At 43.4% G+C, this 24,887-nt stretch overlaps 1 protein-coding gene across 1 annotated transcript in view; it reads right to left on the bottom strand.

The window, feature by feature from the left end:
* Positions 1–24,887, bottom strand: part of LOC122791053 (hamartin-like) — a 569,544-nt gene that overhangs the window by 242,522 nt on the left and 302,135 nt on the right. The window contains exon 3 of the mRNA XM_044058830.1: positions 19,468–19,571. Coding sequence (XP_043914765.1) covers positions 19,468–19,571 — 104 coding nt within the window. The remainder of the gene's footprint in view (positions 1–19,467; positions 19,572–24,887) is intronic.

The following is a 24,887-nucleotide window of genomic DNA, read 5'->3' on the forward strand; positions in this document are numbered from 1 at the left end:
GCTGCAGAAGTAGATGCAGCCCTGGTGGAATGGGATCTGATCCCCTTGGGGACAGGTTTACCATGGTGCATGTAGCAGAAACGAATACAATGGTTTATCCATTTTGAAATAGTCTGCTTTGAAACAGCCTTTCCCTCTGCCCCAGCAGCAAATGCCACCAGTAGTTGCTCAGATTTTCTTAGACATTTTGTCTTGTTTAAATAGAATTTTAGTTGTCTGTGCACATCCAATGAATGCAGAATCTGCTCCCCCTTGTTCTGTGGATTTGGGAAAAAAGTTGGCAGATGAATGATCTGATCAAGAGCCACACTGGATACCACCTTAGGCATAAATGATGGATTGGTCCTGAGGGCCACCCTGTCCAGATAAAAGATAATGAAAGGCTCCACTGCCATGAGAGCCTGTAGTTCTGAAATCCTTCTAGCTGAAGTGACTGCTAAAAGAAAGGCGGTCTTCTAAGACAGAAATTTTATGTCTGCAGTAGCAGTTGGTTCAAAAGGAAGGGTGAGTTTTTCCAGCACAAAACTGAGGTCCCATGCAGGAGTTGGTGCTCTCCTGGGAGGTTTCAAAGTTTTGGCCCCTTTGAGGTACTGCTTTAGCAGGGGATGAGAAAAGAGAGGAGGCTCTGTGTTGTAATGAGCCGAAATGGCCAAGGCATGGATTTTTATAGAAGAAAAAGATAGGCCCTTGTGAAGCATCTCAGTTAAATATTGCAGAATCTGAGGAATATTGGGCATTGCTGTGTTTATTCCTTGTGCTTGGTTCCGGGCACAGAATCTTTTCCACTTATCAGCATAAGATTTTCTAGTACTAGGCCTTCTAACCTCCAAAATGACATCCATCACAGGTTTACTGAGAGATGTGACTGGTAAAATTAATTAGTTGATTAGCCATGCTGCAAGATTTAGAGTTTGGAGCTGAGTGTGCAGAATATGAAAGTTCTGCTGAGACAATAGGTAAGGTGTCTGAGGCAGGTGCGACATATTACGTAGAAGCGGGTACCAGTGTTGGCGAGGCCAGTCTGGAGCAATCAGAATCATTTTCGTTTTTTCCTGTCTGACTTTTAGTAAAACCTTGGAGAGTAGAGGCAGAGGGGGAAAGGCATAGACTGTTAAGAGTTTTCCAGCTGAAGGATACAGCATCCACTTTCCATGCTTTTTTGTGATGAGTTCTTGTGCAGAATTTGTCCAACTGATAGTTTTGGGGAGAGGCAAAAAGATCTATGTCTGGGCTCCCCCATCTTTGTGTCAACATGCTGAAGATTTGTGGATCCAGTTTCCTTTCGTGTGGGTCCATAAGATTTCTGCTTAGTTTGTCTTCCAGAGTATTTTGCTTTCCTGGCAGGAAATGAGCTTGTAGATGTATTTGGTAAGTCAAGGCTGTGTTCCACAAGGCCATGGCTAGTCTGCAAAGGGGGTAGGAGTGGGTACCCCCCCTGCATGTTTATGTACCACATAACTGTGGTGTTGTCCGTCTTTATCAATAGCTGTCCTGGATGAAAAAAGTCCTTGAAGGCGGTCAGGGCATTCTGTACTGCTAGCATTTCTTTCTGGATGATATGTAGGTGCATTTGATTTGGGATCCATTCGCCCTGAATGCATCTCCCTGCCGGATGGGCCCCCCAAGCATAATCTGATGCGTCTGTAGTCAGGGTTTGGGTGACAGGGGGTGGAATGAATGACAGTCCCTTGTTTTGGTAATAGGCCTCTGCCCACCATAGGAACTCCTGTTGCAGACAAGGAATGATAGGGAATCCTTGTTTCCAGGCTGTGACGATGTTGACTCCATAAGCTTTTTAGGTACCACTGAAGTTTCCTCATATGCAATCTTGCATATGGAATTAGTAGAATGCAGGAAGCCATGAACCCCAAGGCCTGCAGAACTCGTCTTGCAGATAGCTGGGTTTTTGTGGCCACTTGTTTGAAGTATGTCATCAACTGAATTTGTTTGCCTGGCGTGAGGTAGGCCATCTGGGCAGTTGTATTCAAGCTTGCACCCAGGAATGTAATTATTTGAGAGGGTACCAGTTGTGATTTCTTTTCGTTTATAGTGTACCCTAGGCATGTTAGAAGCCTTTTCACAAACGCCAGATGTTGTGGAAGAGTGTCTGTTTTCTGCCTGAATTAGGCAATCGTCCAAATAAGAATAAATCTGAATGTTTCTTTGTCTGCAAAATGCAATTACTGGTGCCAAGTACTTGGTGAAGACCCTGAGCGCAGTAGATAAGCCAAAGGGCAGTACAGAGAACTGGTAATGCAAAAAGCCTGCTTTGAAGCGGAGGTATCTTCTGCAAGATTCCCTGATTGGGATATGCAGGTAAGCCTCTTTTAAGTCTAGAGTTACCAACCAGGCATCCTTGCCCAGCATAGGCAATAACTGTTGTAGAGTCAGCATCTTGAATTTTGGAATGTCCAGGAAAGTATTTAGAATGGATAAGTCCAGAATTGGATGCCATGAGTTGTCTTTTCTGGGTACCAAGAAAAGTCTTGAATAAAAAACTTGTCCTTTTTCCTTTTCTGGTACTGGTTGAATAGCCCCCATATTCATGAGGGACAGAACTTGTTTCTGTGCCTCTACCCACTGATTTGGAGGCAGATCTGGCCATCCGTTTGGAATTGGCAACGTGTGGAAATGAAATCTCTATCCCTGGGATACTATATTTAAGACCCACTTGTCCTGGGTAATTAGATGCCAATTTTGTGCATGAAGTGCTATTTTTCCCCCCAAAGGGGCTGCCAAAAGAGAAGTGCTGGGAAATGGCAGAGAAAAGTCATTGAGACTGTTTACCGTAGGGTGGGCCTTGCTACTTCCAGATTTGGAGGTGGAGGCACCCCATTGTTTTGTTCTGTAAGTTCCTTGTGACTGAAACCTGGAGCCTTTGGAGTGTCTGGGTTTGACCTGACTGCCTCTGTTGGGTACTGGAAAGGACCAATTCTTAGTAGGCCAGTGTCTACTGAACCTGGGTGGCTGCACTTGTAAGAAATCCTTTACAGTTTGCATAGATTTAGCTTTGTCTTCCATCTTTTTCAAAACTTCTTCTGCCTTATTACCAAATAGACTGTCCTGTTGTAAAGGAGCATCCAACAATTTTGCTTTAACATGACTGGGCAGATTTTGCTCCTTGAGCCAAGCATGCCTTCTTATCACAGATCCAGTTACGGCGGCACTGCAAGAGGCCTCCAAGGAATCAAAACCACATTGCAAAGTATGCTTTCCAACTTGTTCATCTGAATGCAATTATTTTCCACACAGTCAGAAATCAACAACATTTTCTGTTTTAGTAAGCCCATAACATGCTGCTGATATTTAAGCATATGAAATTGACAGTTTAAAGCCCTGATAGTCAGGGTTGCAGACGTGTAAACCTTCTTACCCCATCTGTCCAGCGCCCTGGAGTTTCTATCAGAAGGGGTAGGATTTTTAGCAGTAGAAGCCTTAACATCCTTGGGACCATGAGAAATAGTTTCAGGATCAGCAGTAGGGTTTTTAAAAAGAAACTTGTGGGAGTCGGGAACCCTGTAATTTCTGTCTGGCTTACTAGGAGCCGGAGGCAGGGAATCAGAAGCCATGCTGGATTCTGAGAAAACATCATCAACAATGTCTAAAACAAGAGGTATAGCCAAAGGCCTATGCTGAGGAAGAAGGAAATCCCTAAGCCTCTTTTTGGATTCTAAAAAATCCTAACTCTCCAAATGAAAATGTTCCCTTAAGGTATGCAAAGTTTCTCCAAAAGAAAAATCCTCAGGAGGAGAAGCAGAAGGGATGGATTATTCTGCATCAGAGTCCTCATAAGGGGGAATAGAAAATTCCTGATCAGAAGAGGAATCAGAAGAAATGGAAACCTGATCTGAAGATTCATAATCAGTGCCTTGCCTAGGCCTCTTAGCAGGAGGCACTTGGGAACCCCTGATCAAGGTCATTAAATCCTCAGCCATTGTGATCATTTCTTTTTAAGCATAGGGGCCTGAACACGTGGACCATGCTTCAGTTTTTTAAACATAGAAGTTGGTTTTGGCCTTGTTTTCGATGATGGCGTCTGTTTAATATACAAATCTTTAGGCCTGAAAACACCCTCAGAAGCCAGTGCCTGCTCAGCAGCTCCAAACCCATCTAAGGGAGAGACATCCGCAGGTTCAATACTTGAAGTGTCTCGCGGCATACCAGACTCCGAATAGGTCTTGGTAGAGGCCTGCGAATCAAAAGTAGCGGGCATCAGGGGCTGCGAAAGTTTCTGAGTACCGGCGAAATGGCGACTGGCTTAGGAGAAGCTTCGTCGGTTTTGGACCTCAACGGTCTGTCTCTGTCTTTTTCCTTGAGTTTTTTGTGAATTCCGGCAGTTGGATTGCTAACGGATGACATTTGTGGATAGTTAAATCTTGAGCCAAAACATTTAGAAGCAAAAATATACCAACGCGTTGGTTAAATTTAGCACAAAACTGACGGCAAGGCACGTTATGGTCAGGGCCTAGGCAAGGAATACAGTACAAATGAAAATCCTTATGAGGTATTTGCTTCCCACAAGTAATACAATTATTAACTTTTACTGACATCGGTAAGGAGCAGGAAAAAGTTTCCCCAATGGGGTACTTAGCATTAGGTTGGAGACTTTGGTTCTGAAACTCAAACGAAAATTTCAGGAGTTGGCCGACCGGCACTTGCGAACTGCTTCTGCTTCGGGCACAGTGCGGCAAGAAAGACCGATTAAAATGGTGTCGGCTGCATGTTTTATATCCCTGACAACCTAACGTCATGGAAGAAGATACAGCAACCGACACGGGACCCAAGACTTTTGTTATTCAGGCCAACTGAGAGCAACCTGCCAGCAGATTACCCAAATGTAATGACTGCAACAGTGAAACACGAAGAACATCCCAGGACTGCAACAGTGAATACACTCGAACATCTACATTTATGATAAGTGTACACAACTGTACTATGTTCTTCGTGTTTCACTATTGCAGTCATCACTTTTGGGTAGATTTCCAAAGCTAAGGATGGGAGAAGGAATTTAAATAGAATTAGGACCAGCTACAAGGCCCTGCAAGATTGCAGTGGCAAAGCCAGCTCTGGATTTAGAGAAAATTAGCAGATGGTAAAGCTTGGTGAAAGTATGTAAAGAACTCTGGGTAGCAGCTTCTGGGATGTCCCTGGTAGGGACGCCTCTGAGAAAGGCTGTAGAGGTAGATGCAGCCCTGGTAGAGTGGGGTCTGATCCCCTGTGGGATAGGTTTTCCATGGTGTTTGTAGCAGAACTGAATGCAATGGCCTATCCATTTGGAAATAGCTTGCTTTGAAATAGCCTTTCCCTCTGCCCCTGCAGCAAATGCCACCAGCAGTTGATCAAATTTCCTTTGAGGTTTAGTTCTGTCCAAGTAGAATCTAAGTTGTTTGTGCACGTTTAAGGAGTGCAGAATACATTCCCCTTTGTTCTGTGGATTAGGAAAGAAGGCTGGTAAATGTATGGACTGATTAAGGGCCATAATGGATACCACCTTGGGTATGAAGGAGAGATTGGTCCTGAGGGACACCCTGTCTGCATGAAAGATGATGAAAGGCTCCACTGCCATGAGGGCCTGTAATTCAGAAACCCTTCTTGCTGAAGTGATTGCTAAAAGGAAAGCTGTTTTCCAAGAAAGGAATTTTAAGTCTGCAGTGGCAGCTGGCTCGAAAGGAGGAAGGGTGAGCTTTTCCAATACAAAGTTGAGGTCCCAGGCTGGAGTTGGAGCTCTCCTGGGTGGTCGTAGATTTTTGGCCCCTCTGAGGAACTGCTTAAGCGGTGGAGGAGAGAAGAGGGGTGGTTCTGTGTTATAATGAGCTGAGATGGCTAAGGCGTGAATTTTGATGGAGGAGAAAGACAGGCCCTTATGAAGCATCTCAGTTAAGTATTGTAAAATCTGAGGTAAATTGGGCACTGTTGTGCTCATCCCTTGAGATTGGTTCCAGGCACAGATTCTTTTCCATTGTTCAGCATAAGACTTTCTGGTACTAGGCCTCCTTGCCTCTAAAATTGTATCCATCACTGGTTTACTCAGGGATGGTAAAGAAGAAATTGTGTAATTAGCCAGGCTGCTAGATTCAGTATTTGAAGTTGAGGGTGCAGAATTTAGTTCTCCTGCTGAGACAATAGAGTAGGAGTCGGAGGCAGGTGCCATGGGGCCCACCGTGACACACTGCGCAAGAGGGGGTACACCAGTGTTGGCGTGGCCAGTCTGGTGCACTCAAAATCGTCATTGGTTTGTCTTGTTTGATCTTTAGTAGTACTTTGGAGAGCAGAGGCAGTGGAGGAAAGGCATAAACTGATAGGTTTTTCCAGCTGAAGGACAGAGCATCCACTTTCCAAGCTTGTTTTTGGGTTGCCCTTGTGCAAAATTTCTCCAACTGATAGTTTTGGGGGGAGGCAAACAAGTCTATATCTGGGCTCCCCCATTTGCTTGTCAACATGTTGAAACTCCTTGGTTCCAGTTTCCACTCGTGTGGGTCCACGAGGTTTCTGCTTAGTTCGTCTGCCAGTGTATTTAGTTTTCCTGGCAGGAATTGAGCTTGTAAATCTACTTGTCAGTTCAGGGCTGTGTTCCACAATGCCATGGCTAGTCTGCAGAGGGGGGTAAGAATGTGTACCCCCCTGCTTGTTTATGTACCACATAACAGTGGTGTTGTCCGTCTTTATCATTAATTGTCCTAGAAGAATGTGGTCCTTGAAGGCTGTCAGAGCATTCTGTGCAGCTAACATTTCTTTTTGATTGATATGCAGGTGCATTTGACTTGGGTTCCATTTGCCCTGAATGCACTTCCCTGCCAGGTGGGCCCCCCTATGCATAGTCTGATAAGTCTGTTGTTAAGGTTTGGGTTGGCAGGGGGTAGTGTGAAAGATAGTCCCCTGTTTTGGTGGCAGGCCTCTGCCCACCAAAGGAACTCTAGGCATAGGCAAGGTATGATCGGAATCATTGCTTCTAGATCCTGTGAATGTTGACACCATAGGCTTTTGAGATACCATTGCAGTTTCCTCATATGCAGCCTTGCATATGGAATTAGAAGAATGCAGGAGGCCATGAACCCCAAGGTTTGCAGTATTTGTCTTGCAGATAACTGGGATTTTGTGGCCACTTGTTTGAAGTAGGTTGTCAAATGAATCTGTTTCTCTGGTGTGAGGAAAGCCATCTGGGAAGTTGTATTCAAGCTTGCTCCCAGGAATATAATTTGTTGACAGGGTACTTGGTGTGATTTCTTTTCGTTTATGGTGCACCCCAGACAAGTCAGTACCCTTTGAACAAAGGCCAGAGGATTCAAAAGTATGTCCTGTTTTTCTGACTGAATTACGCAATCGTCCAGATATGGGTATATTTGAATATGTCTTTGCCTGCAGAATGCAATGACTGGAGCTAGGCACTTTGTGAATACCCTGGGCGCAGTAGATAAGCCAAAGGGTAGTGCAGAGAACTGATAGTGCATATAGCCTGCTTTGAAGTGTAGGTATTTTCTGAAAGACTCCCTGATAAGGACGTGCAGGTATGCTTCTTTTAAGTCTAGTGTTGCCAAACATGCATCTTTGCCTAGCATAGGAAGCAGCTAGTGAAGAGTCAGCATCTTGAATTTTGGAATCACCAGAAAGGTGTTTAGAGTAGAAAGGTCCAGGATAGGACACCATGTATTGCCTTTTCTGGGTACCAGGAAAGTCTCTAACAGAACCCTTGTTCCTTTTCCTCTTCTGGAACCAAGTGAACAGCCCCCATGCTTAAGAGAGAGAGTACTTGATTTTGGGCCTCTGCCCACTGATTTGGGGGTAGATCTGGCCACCTGCTTGGTGCTGGTAAGGTGTGGAAGTGAAATCTGTATCCTTGGGACACTATATTTAAAACCCATTTGTCTTGGGTAATGTGTTCCCAGTTTTTGGCCTGCAGACCAATCTTTCCACCTAAAGGAGCATTCAGTTGGGAAGTGCTTGGAAGTTTTAGAAGCAAGTCATTGAAACTGTTTTCCATACGGGGAGTCTTACTACTCCCTGATTTTGGTGTGGAAACCCCCCACTGCTTAGTCTTGTGTGTCCCCTGGGACTGAAATCTGGGGTTTCTGCTATGTCTGGGTTTGGCTTGAGAAGACGTTGAAGAGGCTGGAAAGGACAAATTCTTAGAAGGCCAGTGCCTACTAAATCTAGGAGGCTGAACTTGTAAGAAATCTTTAACAGTTTGCATAGATTTAGCTTCATCTTCCATCTTTTTAAGAACTTCCTCAGCCTTGTTGCCAAACAGACTGTCCTGATTTAAGGGAGCATCCAACAATTTACATTTAACATGATCAGGCAAAGATTGCTCCTTAAGCCAAGCATGCCTTCTGAGCAGAGAACCAGTAACAGCAGCCCTGCAAGAGGCCTCTAAAGAATCAAATCCACATTGCAAAGTATGTTTTCCAACCTGTTCAGCAGAATACATTAAATCCTGTAATATTTTCCACACAGTCAGGAATCAACATAATTTTCTGTTTAAGCAATCCAATAACATGTTGTTGATACTTTAACATATGAAACTGGCAGTTTAAAGCCCTAATGGCCAAGGTTGCAGAAGTGTAAACCTTCCTACCCCATCTATCCAGCAACCTGGAGTCTCTATCAGAGGGGGTAGGATTTTTAGCAGTAGAAGCCTTAATGCCCTTGGGTCCCTGTGAAATAGCCTCTGGATCTGCAATAGGATTTTTAAAAAGGATTTTGTGTTAATCAGGAACCCTGCAATATCTGTCAGGTTTTCTGGGAGCAGGAGGCAGAGAATCAGGGGCCAAACTAGATTCCAAAAAGGCATCATCAACAATCTCTAGTACAGGAGGAACAGCTAAAGGCCTATGCTGAGGCAGGAGTAAGAAATCCCTAAGCCTCTTTTTTGAATCAGGAAAAATCCTAGCTTTCACAGTGGAAATGCTCCCTTAGAGTATGTAAGGTTTCACCAAAAGAAAAATCCTCTGGAGGGGAAGCAAAGGGAACAGTGTCCTCTGCATCAGAATCCTCATAAAGTAGATAAGGGCAAAATCCAGATCATCAGAAGAATCAGAAAAATCAGAATCCTGGTCAGAAGATTCATAAACAACTTCAGTCCTAGGTCTCTTAGAAGTGGGAGGCTGGCTTCCCCTGATTAGAGTTATAAGATCTTCAGCCATTCTTATCATTTGTTTTTTAGGTATAGAGGCCTGAGCATGCGGCCTGGGCGTCATTTTTTAGGCATAGTTTGTGATTTAGGCCTTAAAGAAGAAGGAGGAGGCATCGGTTTAATATGCGAGTTTGCATGCCTGAATACACCCTCAGAAGCTGGTGCCTGCACAGCGGCTCCAGACCCATCCAAGGTAGAGACATCCGCAGGTTCCATAGTTGAAGCATCTCCCGGCATACCGGACTCCGAATGGGTCTCAGTAGAGGGCTGGGAATCAGAAGTAGCGGGTATCAGGGGCTGCAAAAGCGCCTCACTGAGTACCGGCGAACTGGCGACTGGCTTAGGAGAAGCGTTGTCAGCAGTTTTGGACCTCGGCGGCCTGACTTTATCCTTGCGTTTTTTTCGGAATCCAGGTAGTCGGATGGCTAACCAATGACATTTTTGGATAATTAAACCGAGAACCAAAATATTTAGAGGCGAAAATATACCAACAATGGATAGTGCGCTGATTAAATAAAGCACAAAACCAACAGCAAGGTACGTCGTGGTCAGAGCCTAGGCAAGGAATTTAGTACGAATGAAAATCTTTATAAGGTATTTGCTTTCCACAAGTAATGCAATTATTAACTTTTACTGACATCAGTAAGGAGCAAGAAAAAGTTTCCCCAACAGGGTACTTAGCTTTAGTTGAAGATTTTGGTTCTGAAACTTGAAAACGAGAATTTCAGGAGTCGGCCGACCGGCACTTGCGAACTGCTTCTGCTTCGGGCACTGCACAGCAAGAAAGGCTGGTGTAATGGCATCGGCTGCATGTTTTATACCCCTGATGACCTGACATCATGGAAGAAGGGACAGCAACCGACGAGACTTCGTTAATCAGGCCGACTGAGGGCTAGTGCAAGCAGGTAACCCAAAAGTGATGTCCACGTGCCTTGGATCATCCTTTCCCTTGAAATGCCCCCCCCCCCCCCCAGCCCAGCTGGGAAGATTTTGTGGTCACCATGGTTTTGGGGGTCGGAAGAAAGAATGAACTGCCAATCGTCAAGTAGTCTGAGAGAAGTCACCATTGGAGATGCTTTTTGCAAACCAGAGTCAATTTGATAAGAACAGATGGAGGCTGCTAAAGAACAGATAATTGAACAGCCAAGGTCCACTGAAGCACTCGCATAAAGAACCTTGCTAACAGAACCAGAGTAATGACAGCTGCCATGGTCGAAAAGCTTGAAGTATCAGTTTTACCAGTGGAGGTGGCCAGTCTAAAATAGCTCGAACATGGTATCTCAAGATCTGTATGCGGTGAGAGGTAGAGATGCTATATGTTTCAATGTGTCCAAAAAAACCTAATGAATTCCAAAGTGTGACTTTGTCGGGTTTATGGTGATGTCCAGATAACTGGAAATCCAGAAAAAGTAATTCCTGACCTGAACTTTTTGATGCCTGGTTGCAGCAGTGAAGAGTCAGTTGTCTAGATATGGAAAGATCAGGAATCCTTGCAATCTCAGGTAAGCTGAGAATACTGCCATGCATTTGCTAAACACCCTAGGGGCTGTAGTGAGTCCAAAGGGCAGAAGCTTGACTTGATAGTGACTGGCTCCCAGAATAAAGTGCAGATGACTTCTGGAATGTCTGTCTATTTTGACATGGAAGTATGTGTCATTTAAGCCCACGGAGCACATCCAATGGTCTTTTTGCAACAGGAATAAAATGGAATAAACCGTAACCATTTGGAACTTTGCCTTCTCAACAAAGTCAGGTTGCTTAGATCCAGAATGGGTCTGAGTTCCCTGGCTTTCCTTGGCACTAAAAAAAGTGGGGGTAAGTTCTGAATCTTTCTTGTTTGGTTGGGACCTCTTGGATGACTCTTTTGCAGTAGTTTTTAAATTTCTGGTACTGCATGCTCCATCTCATTGGGTGGAACATCAGTGAGTTTCTTTAGTTTCTCTGGGGGTTGAAGGAAAAAGGGAATGTAATAACCTCTGGATATAACCTTTAGCATCCAATTGTTTTCTGTTAGAGCTGTCCAGGTGGATGGGTGCAGGGAAAAATGACCCCCCGACTGCCTCCATAGATGAGCAGTCGGGGAGCGCTGAAAGGAGTTATCAGCGAAGGGCTCTCTGAAGCCCTGATTTTGCAGTCCCCCTCTGCTCCTGGGGTGGCATCTCCACTGAAACTTCCTCCTCTGCCTCTGGAGAAAGAATCCCCACATTGATCCTGGGAAGACCCCTGAGACTTTCAGAACCAGGTTTTCTTGCCATTTCACTGGTTTCAGGAGAAAGTGTGCTGAGGAGTCAAAAACCTGACCCTGACAGCAAACAAGGTCTTTCTTCCTGTTCACTGTGGGTTAGGGTATCTTTGACGGGTATCCCAAACAAAGAAGAGCCATCAAATGGAGCATTCACAAAGGATGCCTTAAAGTGTTCCGAGAAGTCACAAAGCATCATCCAGGCATGCCTTCTAATTGCAATATCTGAGCCAGCTGCCTGTTAGGCACCCTCTGTGGAATGAGAGACAAGTCTCATGGGAAGAATTAGACAAGGAAGAAAAACAGTTGCCAGTTGGGGAGAAACTTTTTTGATGTCCTCTGCTGACAAGGTCTCTGCTACTGAGTTGGAAAGTTCTTTGACTAGATCTCTCTGTAGCCCAGTGAAGTGTGCCAGGCAGTTTAATGCTCTCAGCGAGAAGGTGGCTGAGGTGTAAGCGCACTTACCAAACACGTCCATTGCTCTGGACTCTATTTGGGGGGTGGACAATGGCGCTCTGTTCAGCTAGCTCCTTCTTGGTAGCTGCTGCCATATCCATGGCATCTACCAGTATACCCTTAATCCAGTGTGGTCTGTCTTTAGGGGAGGACAAAAACGTATCTGGTAGTTTTGGAAACAATTTGATCATGTCCAGTTCCCTCCAGGCCCGGTGGGACAGTAAATCCAAGAGTTCATCCGCATAAATGGGCCTGTCCAGAATCCAAAAACCTGGGACTCCGAGGAAAGAGTCCGGACCTACCAAACACCTCTATGCCTCAGTATCTTTTAAAATATCTCTGAAGGAGACATCTTCTGGTGGTGATCAAGGGGAATGATCAGTGCCCTCGGTAAGGGACTCCAAGGTGAAGTCAATGTGTCTCCTCTTGCACGTCTTCTTATGAGGAATCTCCTCTATGGGATGTTCAGGGGAAGTCTTAGAAGAAGAAGGGGCTCCCTCTAGGGGAAGAGTTTGGATGCTACTCAGGGCAGGCTGACCCTGGACAGGTATGACAGGCTCAATTCTCTGATCCAAAAAAGGTGATGGAAAGATCATAGCTCAGAGAGACTGGATCTCTATGACCTGGAAAGCTGAAAGACCTAGAGAATCCCTCTCTAGCTCCCTCGGAGCCGAAGCAATCGAGGAAGAGAGGTTAAGGACCACTGATCTGTGGTTTCCAGGTAGAATTGGACCCAAACTGTCTAGCACTGGAACTCCAAGGGAAAGAGACAGCTACAACAACATCATAGCCAAACCCCTCACGCCAAATCTGATGGGGACACCCCAGATCCAGACCCACTACAATCTGATGACATCAGAACAGAGGAAGTCAGGGCAACAGTCTGAGTCTAGGAAGGACAACTCCTCAGCTAAGACCCTGACTCTCTCAGGTGGCTAAGATCCAGGGACTCTTATACCGGATGTTGGCTCGGAGAAGGAGACAACACTGGAATAGTAACACACAAACAACTTAGAGGAGGCGAAGTAAGCAAAACCCCCATCTGGATCAGTCTTGAGGATATTCCTTATCATCCTGTCCAGACTGATCTCCAAAAGGCTCCTAGAAGACTTCGAGGAAGCGACGAACGAGGACCTAGAGTGTCTAGTTGGCATTTGCAAAACCCTGGAAGGAGATGCAGATCTTGCAGTCAACTTCGGGGTTCGACTCCTTGCTCCTGGATCAGAATACTTAGGATTCTAAGCAGAAAGGGTCTCAGAGAGCTAAATCAATATGGTGGAACCAATTGGATCCGAGGAGTCCTTCGGATCTACAGGAGCTGAAGCTGGCCTATGCTCCGACCTAGCCAGATCATAGGTTTTTGATAATTTGGAGGGTGGCTCTGAAGAAGCCCTCAATGACTTATGAGGGTGCTTCTTTGGGTCAACCAATCCAACCACGCTCCTAGAAGGAGTTTCAGCTCCTAGAGAGACAGCATCAGAAGCAGGTAAAAGTCCTTTCAGCATTAACTTATTCTTGTGGTCGGCAATGATCTTGGGATTGTGTGCATCACAGTATGATACTTGGTGCCCACACTCTCAGTGCCTTTTAAATCAGTCAGGCTTGTCAGACATTATGAAAAAGAAACTTCAACACACAAGGAGACAATATACCTATCTAATTACACACAAAAAACACACTAAGCTGAAAGCACCAATACAGAAACAAAACTGCTTTACTTTTCTAAATTTCTTTTTGTTTTTAAACTACCAACAAGAAAAAAAGCATAGGCCCAGGTCCGAAGACAGCACAAGAAAGAGGAGAGAAATCGCTCCTAATGCTGCACAACTAGAGGAAGGACAAAATAAAGAGAAGAAATTATTAGAAACAGAGACAAACTAGACTTATCTGCCAAAGAAAGTACAGTTTTGTACCTACCATAAATGTAGATGTTCGAGTGTCTTCACTACTGCAGTCATTACATTTGGGTTATCCTGCCGTCAGGCGGGCACGCAGTCAGCCAGAGTTCCAAAGTCTTGGTCTGGCGTTGGTTGCTGTCGCTTCTTCCCTGACGTCAGTGCGTCAGGGGTATACAAGAAGCAGCCGACGTCATTTTCTTCAGTTTTTCTTGCCCCAGATGTCAGGTGCCCCCCAAAATGGTAGGCAATACATATTGCTAATAAAACATACAGTAATGTAAAAACAACAACCAAGTAACCAGCAAATACACCACATAGGTAAGTAAAGGGTTGAGAAGTATAGATAAGTCCCAGCTAAGAAAGAAGGGATGGCAGGTGGGTAACCTGGACTGCAGCAGTGAAGACACTCAAACATCTACATTTATGGTAGGTACAAAACTGTACTATGTTCATCGTGTTTCACTGCTGCAGTCATTACACTTGGGTTGAATCCCAAAGCTGAGTTAGGGTGGCTGGTTCTATAGAGGATTTAGTGTGGCTATGAGGCTCTGCAGCACTGCAGTGGCAAAGCCAGCTCTGGATCTAGAATAAAGAGGCAAATGGTAATGCTTGGTAAAGGTGTGCACTGAACTCCAAGTTGCAGCTTCCAAGATATCTTTGGTAGGTACTCCTCTAAGGTAGGCAGTAGAAGTGGCAGTTGCCCTGGTAGAATGTGGTCTAATGTTACCAGGTACAGGTTTCCCATTTTGTGTGTAGCAGAGCTGGATGCAGTGTCCTATCCACTTTGAAATGGTCTGCTTTGAAATAGCCTTTCCCTGTGATCCTGCAGCATATGCTACAAACAAATACTCAGTTTTTCTGAAAGCTTTTGTTTTATCCAAGTAGAAACGTAATTGTCTGTGAATGTCCAAGGAATGAAGTCTCTCCCCTTTATTCTGGGGATTTGGATAAAAAGTTGGCAAGTGGATAGTTTGGTTAAGAGCCACACTGGATACCACCTTAGGCATAAATGAAGGGTTTGTTCTTAAAGAAACCCTGTCTTGATGAAAAATGATGAAAGGCTCCACTGCCATTAGTGCCTGTAACTCTGAGACTCTTTGTGCTGAAGTTATTGCCAGAAGCAGAGCAGTTTTCCATGATACATATTTTAATTATGCTGAATTAGCTGGCTCAAAAGGAGGTAGAGTGAGTTTTTCCAAGACAAAATTGAGGTCCCAAGTAGGTGTTGGTGCTCTCCGGGGCGGTCCTATGTTTTTAGCCCCTCTTAGGTGCTGCTTTAGCAATGGATAAGAGAAAATAGGAGGATCTGTTTTGTAATGAGCCGAGATGGCAGAGGCGTGGATCTTAATGGATGAGAAGGATAGTCCTTTATCCACCATCTCAGTTAAGTATTGTAGTATCTGAGGAATGTTTGGGACAAGAGGGTCAAGGTTGTGAGCCTGGTTCCAGGTACAGAATCTCTTCCATTTTTCTGAGTAAGATTTCCTGGTGCTAGGCCTCCTGGCCTCCAAAATGACATCTATAACAGCTTTAGAGAGAGGTGTTGTCTGTTTGACTAATGAATCTGCCATGCAGCCAGGTTTAAGGTTTTGAGCTGACTGTGCAGAATCTGACTGTTTTGTTGAGTCAGAAGGTGTGGAATTTGAGGTAAAATTCATGGTGGTCCTTGAGCTAAGTTCTTTAAGATTGGGTACCAGTGCTGGCGTGGCCAGTCTGGAGCAATCAGGATCATCTGTGTTTTTTCTTGTCTGGCTTTTAGGAGTACCTTTGAAAGGAGAGGCAGTGGTGGGAAGGCATAAACTTTTAGGTTTTTCCAGCTGAACGAAAGACCATCCATTTTCCATGCTTATGTGTGATAAGTCCTTGTGCAGAATTTTTGTAGTTGGCAATTCAGTGGGGAGGCAAAAAGATCTATGTCTGGGCACCCCCATTTTTGCGTTATCATGCTGAAAACTTGTGGATTTAGTTTCCACTCGTGAGGATCCATGATGTTTCTGCTTAAGTCGTCTGCAAGAGTATTTTTCTTTTCCTGGCAGGAATTGTGCTTGCAGATGAACTTGATAAGTTAGAGCTGTGTTCCACAAGGTCATGGCTTGTCTGCATAGGGGGTAAGAATGAGTGTTCCCTTGCTTGTTTATGTACCACATTACTGTGGTGTTGTCTGTCTTTAATAATAATTGCCCTGGATGCAGAAGGTCCTTGAAAGCTGTTAGGGCATTTTACCAACATCTCTTTTTGACTGATGTGAAGATGCATTTGGTCTGCGGTCCACTTGCCCTGAATACATCTTCCTGCCATGTGTGCTCCCCAGGCGTAATCCGAAGCATCTGTTGTTAAAGTCTGCCGGGCTGTGGGTAGAGTGAAAGGCTGACCCTTGTTGAGGTGACATGCCTGTGCCCACCATTGAAACTCTTGTTGTAGGCAGGGAATTAGTGGTATTACTGTTTCCAAGCTGTGAGAGTGTTGAGTCCAAACACTTTTTAGGTACCATTGTAATTTCCTCATATGCAGACTGGCATATGGAATTAGTAGTATGCAGGATGCCTTGCTCTCTGCTTGAATCAGGCAGTCGTCCAGGTATGGATATATTTTAATTCCTTTTTGTCTGCAAAATGCAATTACTGGTGCCAGGCACTTTGTGAAGACCCTGGGCACAGTAGATAAGCCAAAGGACAGTGCAGAGAATTGGTAGTGCATTGAACCAGCTATGAATCTGAGGTATCTTCTGCAATTTTGTCTGATAGGGACATGCAGAGATGCCTCTTTGAGGTCCAAAGTAACAAGCCAAGCCTTCTTGCCCAACATGGGAAGTAGCTGCTGTAGTGTCAACATTTTGAATTTCGGAACATCCAGGGAAGTATTTAGAGTAGAAATGTCTAATATGGGTCTCCAGGCTTTGTCCTTTCTGGGGACCAGGAAGAGTCTTGAGTAAAATCCTTGTCCTTGTTCCTGCTGTGGCACTTTTTGAATAGCTCTCATTTTGAATAGCTCTCATGCCCATGAGGGCTGTAATTTGTTTTTGTGCCTCTGCCCATTGATTTTGTGGCAGGTCTGGCATTCCTTTTAGCCTTGGTAAAGTGTAAAAGTGGAACCTGTAACCTTGAGACACAATATTCAGAACCCATTTGTCTTGGGTGATTGCTTGCCAATTTTGTGAAAAAAGTGCTAGTTTTCCCCCTAAGGGAGCTGCCAAAAGGGAAGAGCTTGGCATTGGAAGGGGGAAGTCATTGGGACTGTTTCCTGTAAGGTTGTGACTTGTCCTCACCTCCTTTTGGGGTTGAAGCACACCACTGTCTTGGTCTGTAAGAACCTTGGGGCTGAGATCTGCCTCTTGGGCGTCTGTATCTGCCTCTTTGTGGCCTGTCTGACACTGGAAAGGACCAATTCTTTGTAGGCCAATTTCTGCTAAATCGAGGTGGCTGTACCTGTAAGAAATCCTTCACTGTTTGCATAGATTTTGCCTTATCCTCCATTTTCTTTAATACCTCCTCTGCCTTAACACCAAATAAAATATCTTGCTGTAAAGGAGCATCCAATAATTTTGCCTTAACATGATCTGGTAAACTTTGTTCTTTTAACCAAGCATGCCTTCGAATCACAGATCCTGTAACTGCTACTCTACAAGAAGCCTCTAATGAATCAAAACCACATTGCAAAGTATGTTTTCCCACTTGTTCAGCTGCATGCAATAAATCCTGCATTTCCTTGTAGTCAGGATGTTCTGCACTTGTACTAATTTTCTGTTTTAACTGAGATATTAAGTATTGTTGGTATTTAAGCATGTGAAACTGGCAATTTAAAACCCTCACTGCTAAAGTTGCAGAAGTGTAAACTTTCTTCCCACATCTGTCTAATGCTCTAGAATCCCTGTCAGAGGGAACTGGATTTTTAGCCGTGGAAGCCTTCACCCCTTTTGGACCCTGGGAAATAGTTTCTGGGTCAGCAGCAGGGTTTTTATAAAGAAATTTGTGAGAGTCAGGGACTCTGTAGTACCTGTCTGGCTTGACTGGAGAAGGGGGTAAAGAATCAGGATTTAAACTGGATTCAGAGAACACATCATCCACATTATCCAACACTGGCAGAATAGCAAGGGACCTGTGCTGAGGCAATAAAAGAAAGTCTCTGAGCCTTTTCTTGGATTTTGAGTAATCCTGGCCCTCCCAATGGAAATGCTCCCTCATGGTATGGAACGTTTCCCCAAAAGAATAATCCTCAGGAGGAGAGGCTAAAGGAATTGATTCTTCAGCATCAGAGTCCTCATAGGGGGGTAAAGAGTACTCCTGGTCTGAAGAGGAATCAGAATATATAGAAACCTGGTCAGAGGAATCATAGTCTGTATCCTGCCTAGGCCTTTTATCAGGAGGGGGATGGGAACCCCTGATCAGAGTAATTAAGTCTTCGGCCATTTTGAGCATCTGTTTTTTAGGCATGGAGGCCTGTCCAGGTGAATGCTGTACTTGCTTCTTTGTCTTTAATGGAGTTTTAGACTTGGCTGTAGTTTTAATGGTAAGTTGAGAAGGTCTGAAAACGCCCTCAGAAGCCGATGCCCGCTCAGTGGCTCCGGACCCATCTGAAGGGTTAGTCTCGGTAGGCCCAACACCTTGAGTATCCAGAGGCCTAGGAAACTCTACGTGGGAGTCGGTAGCGGCCTGTGACTCTGAGGTAGCGGGTGTCAGGGGCTGCAAAAGCTCCTCACTGAGAACTAGCGAACCGGCGACTGGCCTAGAAGAGGCTTCGTCGTCAGTTTTGGACCTCGGATGCCTATCCTTAGCCTTGTCCCTGCGTTTTTTGTGCATTCCGGTCGTAGGTTGTTCCGACGGCATGGTATAATTAAATCTTCGGCCAAAGTAATGGCGAGCAAAATTAAACTGACGTTTAATAGTGCATTTGTTAAATCTAGCACAAAACCGACAACTAGTGACATTGTGATCTGGGCCTAGGCATGCAATACAGTAAGAATGAAAATCCTTATGAGGTATTTGCTTCCCACAAGAAATACAATTATTAACTTTTACTGACATCGGTCTGAGGCAAGAAAAAGTTTCCCCAACGAGGTACTTAGCTTTATTGAAGACTTTGGTTCTGAAAATCGAATTTGATATCTCAGGAGTCGGCCGACCGGCACTTGCGAACTGCTTTTGCTTCGGGCACCGCACGGCAAGAAAGACAGAAGAAAATGGCGTCGGCTGCATCTTATATACCCCTGACGCACTGACGTCAGGGAAGAAGCGACAGCAACCAACGGCGGACCAAGACTTTGGAACTCTGGCCGACTGCGGGCCCGCCTGACGGCAGGATAACCCAAGTGTAATGACTGTAGCAGTGAGACACGATGAACATCATGGACCACTAGAAGAGATTCCTGACTCATGAAGAACCACATCTCTCACTGCTGGTGGCAAGTGACATCTGGGGAGGTTAGGCAGAGGGCAATGCATTAATGGGAACAGCTCAAGACTTGGACTCTACTCTGTGTAAATGCGGCAGAGTCAGATAAGAGGGTTGGGATTCATGACCCAACTGGTTAGGAAGAATAAAAGGGACAACATTAGATATTCAAGGCTAAGAATGTTTCCTTCACTCAGGTTACCCCCTCCTAAGGGTGAAAAAATACTTATCACCTTCTAGTACAATACCTCTAGTTATGTATCTGTTAGCAAGGCAAACATTCCAGCATTCAGTAAGGAAATTTTCTACCATTCACAAAACAGAGGTTTAAAGACAGGTATTAGTGTTTTTACCTTGTCATGTGGCTCTCTTACTGATGACAGAATGTTCAGTGCCTCCAGAGATGACGTTTCCAGATAAAAGTCCACAAGACTACTTAAAAGACAGGACCCTCGTTCTGCAAAACACAGTTAAATAACAAAAATTAGAGAGAAATGCCTACAACACCCTTTTAATATAAACTATACCATCACATTCACTTTCACATGTATCAAATTATTTGCACCATCAAGAGTGCAGCGCAGAAGACAGGCTATATTTCTTGTCAGTCAAATTCTTGTACTTGCATTAGTCCAAGCACACTACTGTTAAATGCTTCTACCGTTACTCAATAAATGCAAATATACAGATGTGTAACAAAACTTACTACAACAACATATGTTCAAACAGATGACTGCTGCAGCAGCCTAAGTTGTGTGGGTTACATCCTTCCAAGGATATGAAGGCCAGCTAGCATCTAAAGCTCTAACTTTCCACTAGCCCTAACTGTTGGAAGGCTGAAGGACTGATGTATACAATAAATGGTCAAGGCACCAAACCTTCAGACTTTTCTTGCCCCAAACAAAGGGAGACAAGAGCCTTGATTCTTGGGTATATACCAGAACAAATCAATAAATAAAAATGTCTATAACCTAGTAAAAACATTAGACAAGACAGCAGGATGACCCTACTGTGACAGTGGTGTTACCGTAAGCTTACTTACACAATTGTATGATGTGCTAACTTTATAGCAGCTTAAGCTGTATGGGTAGATCCCCAGAGTTTAGAAAAGGAGGAGTGCCCAAATCCAGGACGTCCTGGACATTAACCCTACCAAAACCTGCTCTGGACCTGGAAAACAAATCTAATCTGTAATGCTATGGAAAGGTATGCATAAATGACCAAGTTGCTGCCCCTAGAATAACTTCCAGATTCTACTTCTTTCCAAAAAGAATTTGCACAGACAGACAGACATGCACATACACACAAGAATCTGAAGAATATGGGGGTTTTGACTTGCCCAGAAGTGGTCTGTTATGCTGAGAGAAGCAAAAAAACAACATAATGAGACAACCACTTTGGAATTGTTTTGACATGAATTATCCCTTTTTCTTACTTTAATAGGAAATAAACAATTTATCAAAACTGCAGAAGAACTTGACTCAGTCAAGATAGTATCAGAGCTGCCTGTGACATCCACAGTGAGCAAAATCCCTTCTTCATATTTTTCTGGAAAAAAGACAGGGAGATAAATAGCTTAACTCAACCTTAGCAATGAAATAACTTTAAGCATGAATGAAAGATTTGTTCTTAATGACACTCTATCCTTATGGAAAACGAGATAAGGATCACTCACCATAACAGCATGTAACGCAAGTACTCTTATTGTAGAAATCAGAGTAATGCATAACATTGTTTTCCAACTTAAGTACTTCAAATCAACCCGGTGAGCTCAAATGAAAAAAAGTGCAAGAGGAATTGAAGGCATGAGAAGTGGAAATTATTAGGGTGTTATTAGGGCAGATAGAAACTTCATCACAAGTTACAGATAGTGAGTGGGATAAAATGAAAGTAGAGTTTAAAAGCGAGGTAGAAATAAAAGAAAAAAGATGGTCAAGAAGTAACAGGAATTGCTTAGACAGGCTGACAAAGGTACTGCAGAGTAAAGGATAATCTCACAGAACAAGAAGAGGCGCAACTTTTAAAGTGCTAAAGAGAAAACAAGGGAGTACCTGCACAATATGCATGAGTTTAGAAAGACTGCTTTCAAGAAACTGTTCCAAAGCACAAAAACATTTAGCACAACAGCTTAGTCAATAAAAAGCATAAAGGCTTGTTGCCAAACTTAGGGAGCCTATAACAAGAAAAATAACCAGAAATGGAACTATTAAAGATATTTTGGAAATGTTATGACAATTTGTATGAAGTAGAGAAATGGGAAAATCAAGAATGAGCACAAATGGAAGCATTTATGGAACCCTCAAGTACACCAAGGTTTGAGGTCGATGAGTCTCAACAATTAACAGTTCCAATGAGAAGAGAGCAGATAGAAACGGATGTAAAATCAATCTGCATGAAACTCTCCAGGAACAGGAGATATCCCAGTGGAAGTTTGGAAGCTAAGGAAGTGCCATCAGCCCCTGCATCATACAGGGCGCACTTCCATTTTAAACAATGATTATAAAGTGGTTATGTCCATAGAAGCTACATGAATGGCAAAGGTGATGTTAAAACTGACAGATATGGATGTGATTTTGTGGAGGGGACAAACATTTGACAACATTAATAGAACAATAATGATCCAGAGGGAAGCCGAATGTAAGAAAATATCACTGTTGTTGGTGGGTCTTGATGCAGAGAAAGCATTTGGCAGAGTAAGCTGGAATTTTAAGAGTAGGGCAATGGAAGCATTTGCATTTCCTAATACAATAACGAGGTTAATTAGGAGGGATCATAAGCAAACATTAAAGTGGGAGGGTACCTCTCTGATAAGCTCTGTGTGAGCAGAGGAACCAGGAAAAGGTGTCCTCTTTACTTTGTTAATTGTGCTACATTTATAGCCTTTGCCAAAGAAAATAAGGGTCACAGAAATTCAAAGATATAACTGCTCTGGTATCAGGAAAAGGTGGCTTTATTTGCAGACAATATTATATTGTACCTGAAAAACAGAAAAGGACATCTCAGTGTTGTGGCACATTTTGAGACCATTTCAAGTCTTCTCCAGATATAAAATTAATGAAGACAAAACAAAGGATGCAGCTGTAAACCATGTACCCACACATGAATTGGTTCAACAATACCCATATTATGGGGACATGATAAAATTTAAGTACTTAGGAGTTGGTGTCTTTCGACTTTTCCTGGTTAGAGGTCGCCACAGCGGAACTCCGGTCCACTAATGATTGGCAGTAGATTTTTACGTGCCGACTTGCCGGGCCTGACGCACAACCTTCAACGAAGGTACGCCCATTCACGCATGTCGCCAAACAGAAGACGCTCTAAGAATCGAACGGGGCAACGTCTTACTGTGAGGCGACAACGCTACCGCAGCACTACCACCGCAGTATGGATTAAAAAGAATTCTGTTATGGCAGTTAAGGACATGTGGGAAGAGACTAAAAAGATAATACAAAAACTGAGAAACTGGAAGCGCTTGTTTATGGATATGTATAGCAAGATACAAGCAGTGAAAATATTTTCATTCCCTATAGTTTTATATGCCAGTCAAGCATATTTTTAATCAACCAGAGGAGAGGTTGTGGACAGTAATAAAGAGTTGAAGGATTTTATTTGGGAGGGGAAGAGGGCAAGTGAGACAAGTTTATCTTTCCACTAGAACAATGTAGTTCAGGATTACCTTATCTGAAGGGATATTTTAGAGCTACACAGTTAAGGCTCAGATACGCAACACAAGCAGAAAGATATAATTAAAAGTGGAAACGGATGATAAGAAATGAGGGGGAAATTCAAGAAATAAGGAGGGAGTGGAATTTTGGATGCAGATCTTAAGGAGGATAACAGCAGCCATATAGAAAACTATATTACTAAAGCAGAAGAAAGTATTCTAAGAACTAAGCCAAATAAAAAGGGAGAAAGGAGATTTTGCCAATAGGGTTGACTGCAATTCGAGATACACAGAGTGTGCAAGAGGGGGGCTGGAACTTACTGGAGAAAACTGGCAAAGGAACCAAGGTATTAGGAGCGAATAACTAGAAAGGGAATGGTAATAGAATGGGAAAAGTCCAAGAAGACATTTAGACTGCAGGCTAGAGAATGCCTTCTCTATCAGGAATTGATAAAGAGTATATGCAAAGAGAGGGACAGGGGAATCCGAAATGAAACACCTTTTTGATAGAGTTTTAAGTTGAATCTAAAACAGAAGAAGCTGTTAAAAAAGATAATTAGCAGGATATATAAAATATTGCACAATAAACTATAGGAATCAGGCAGAGGAGGTTAGAAAAGATTGGGAAGACAGACTGGATAAGCAATTCACAAGAAAACAATGGAGGACATAACGTATGGCTGCCAAATATGCAACAAAGTCAAGAAGATTTAAGATTTTTCTTGGAAATGTTTGTAGATGTGTTTTTACACCCCAAGCAGAAGTTTTCCTTAGGTAGATGCCAAATGTTTGAGGTGTGATGGGGAAGAAAGAGTTAAATGGGAATATGTGTTTTGGGAGTGAAATAGGTTGGCAGACTTTAGAAATTCCCTACAGAGTACTATGATAGAAATACTGAGTGAGCAAATGGGTGTAACTAAGGAAATTGTTTATTTTTTTTGGGGGGGGGCTGGGAAACAACGTATAAAATGTCTAAACATAATAAGGCCTTGTTAAGTTTAATTCTGGTGGCTACCAAAAAAAGCAATTAGAAAATGGAAATCAATCTAAACTGTATTTGAAGTACTGAATATTGTAACAGAGATAAAAGAACTGAAAGTGGGATCTTTAGAAATGAAATAGGAGCTATTACATATGTTCTTCTTTTGGCTTTTACTGGTTAGGGGTCGCCACAGCGGAACTCTGGTCCGCTAATAATTTGCAGTAGATTTGTACAGTGCCGAGGTGCCAGCTCAACACTCAACCTTCAATGAAGGCATGCCTATTCACGCATGTCTTTCTAATGCCACTTGACCGTGGGGAGGACATGCAGACTCCACGAAGGTGCTCCAGCCGTGAATCGAATGGGAGAACCTCTTGCTCTGAGGCGACAACGCTACCGCGGCACATTACATATAAACAAAGGAAATTGAGTGAACAATATATGCAGAATGTTTTGGAGTATGAGAAGGGTTAATGGAAGGCAGGAATTTAATGATTTATGTAAGGTTGGATTGATAATTACACAAAAGAATATATGTGACATACAATGTTTGCAACTGGAAACATGTTAACTTGACTTGTTTTCTTTTATATAAATGTTATGTTTGCCTACTTCTTAAGTGATAATTTAATAATGGTACTTAAAAAAATAAACACAGGAGATCAAAATAAAAAAAAATGAAAGAGGTGCAAGATTTTCAATAACAAAACAGATTCCAAAGGAGAAGCCACCTGCTTTCTTTGCGAACAGATGTGTAGAACCCCTTTTAAAAACTATTAGACTGTAGCAGGGTAGAAAGGGCAGCTACCTACAGACAAGCAGAGATGCCAAAACGTGAATCTTAACAGAATGATAAGAATGGTCAGAGGAAAGTAACAAACAAATATTGAAGAGCCTGAGGAATTCAGGCCTTATTTGGGGCCTGGTTCTTACTTTGGCACCAACTTGAAATTATTTACCACTTCACCAAAATATGATTTTTAGTAGTAGGTATTAAAGGAGGCGAAGAAAAGTACAGTTGTGTACCTACCATAAATGTAGATGTTAGAGTGTATCAACTGTTGCAGTCATTACTCTTGGGTTATCCTGCTGGCAGGCTACCCGCAGTCGGCCTGAATTCCAAAGTC

The sequence above is a fragment of the Protopterus annectens genome, chromosome 16.part0 (assembly GCF_019279795.1).
Source record: "Protopterus annectens isolate FY-2018-M chromosome 16.part0, PAN1.0, whole genome shotgun sequence".
NCBI lineage: Eukaryota > Metazoa > Chordata > Ceratodontiformes > Protopteridae > Protopterus > Protopterus annectens.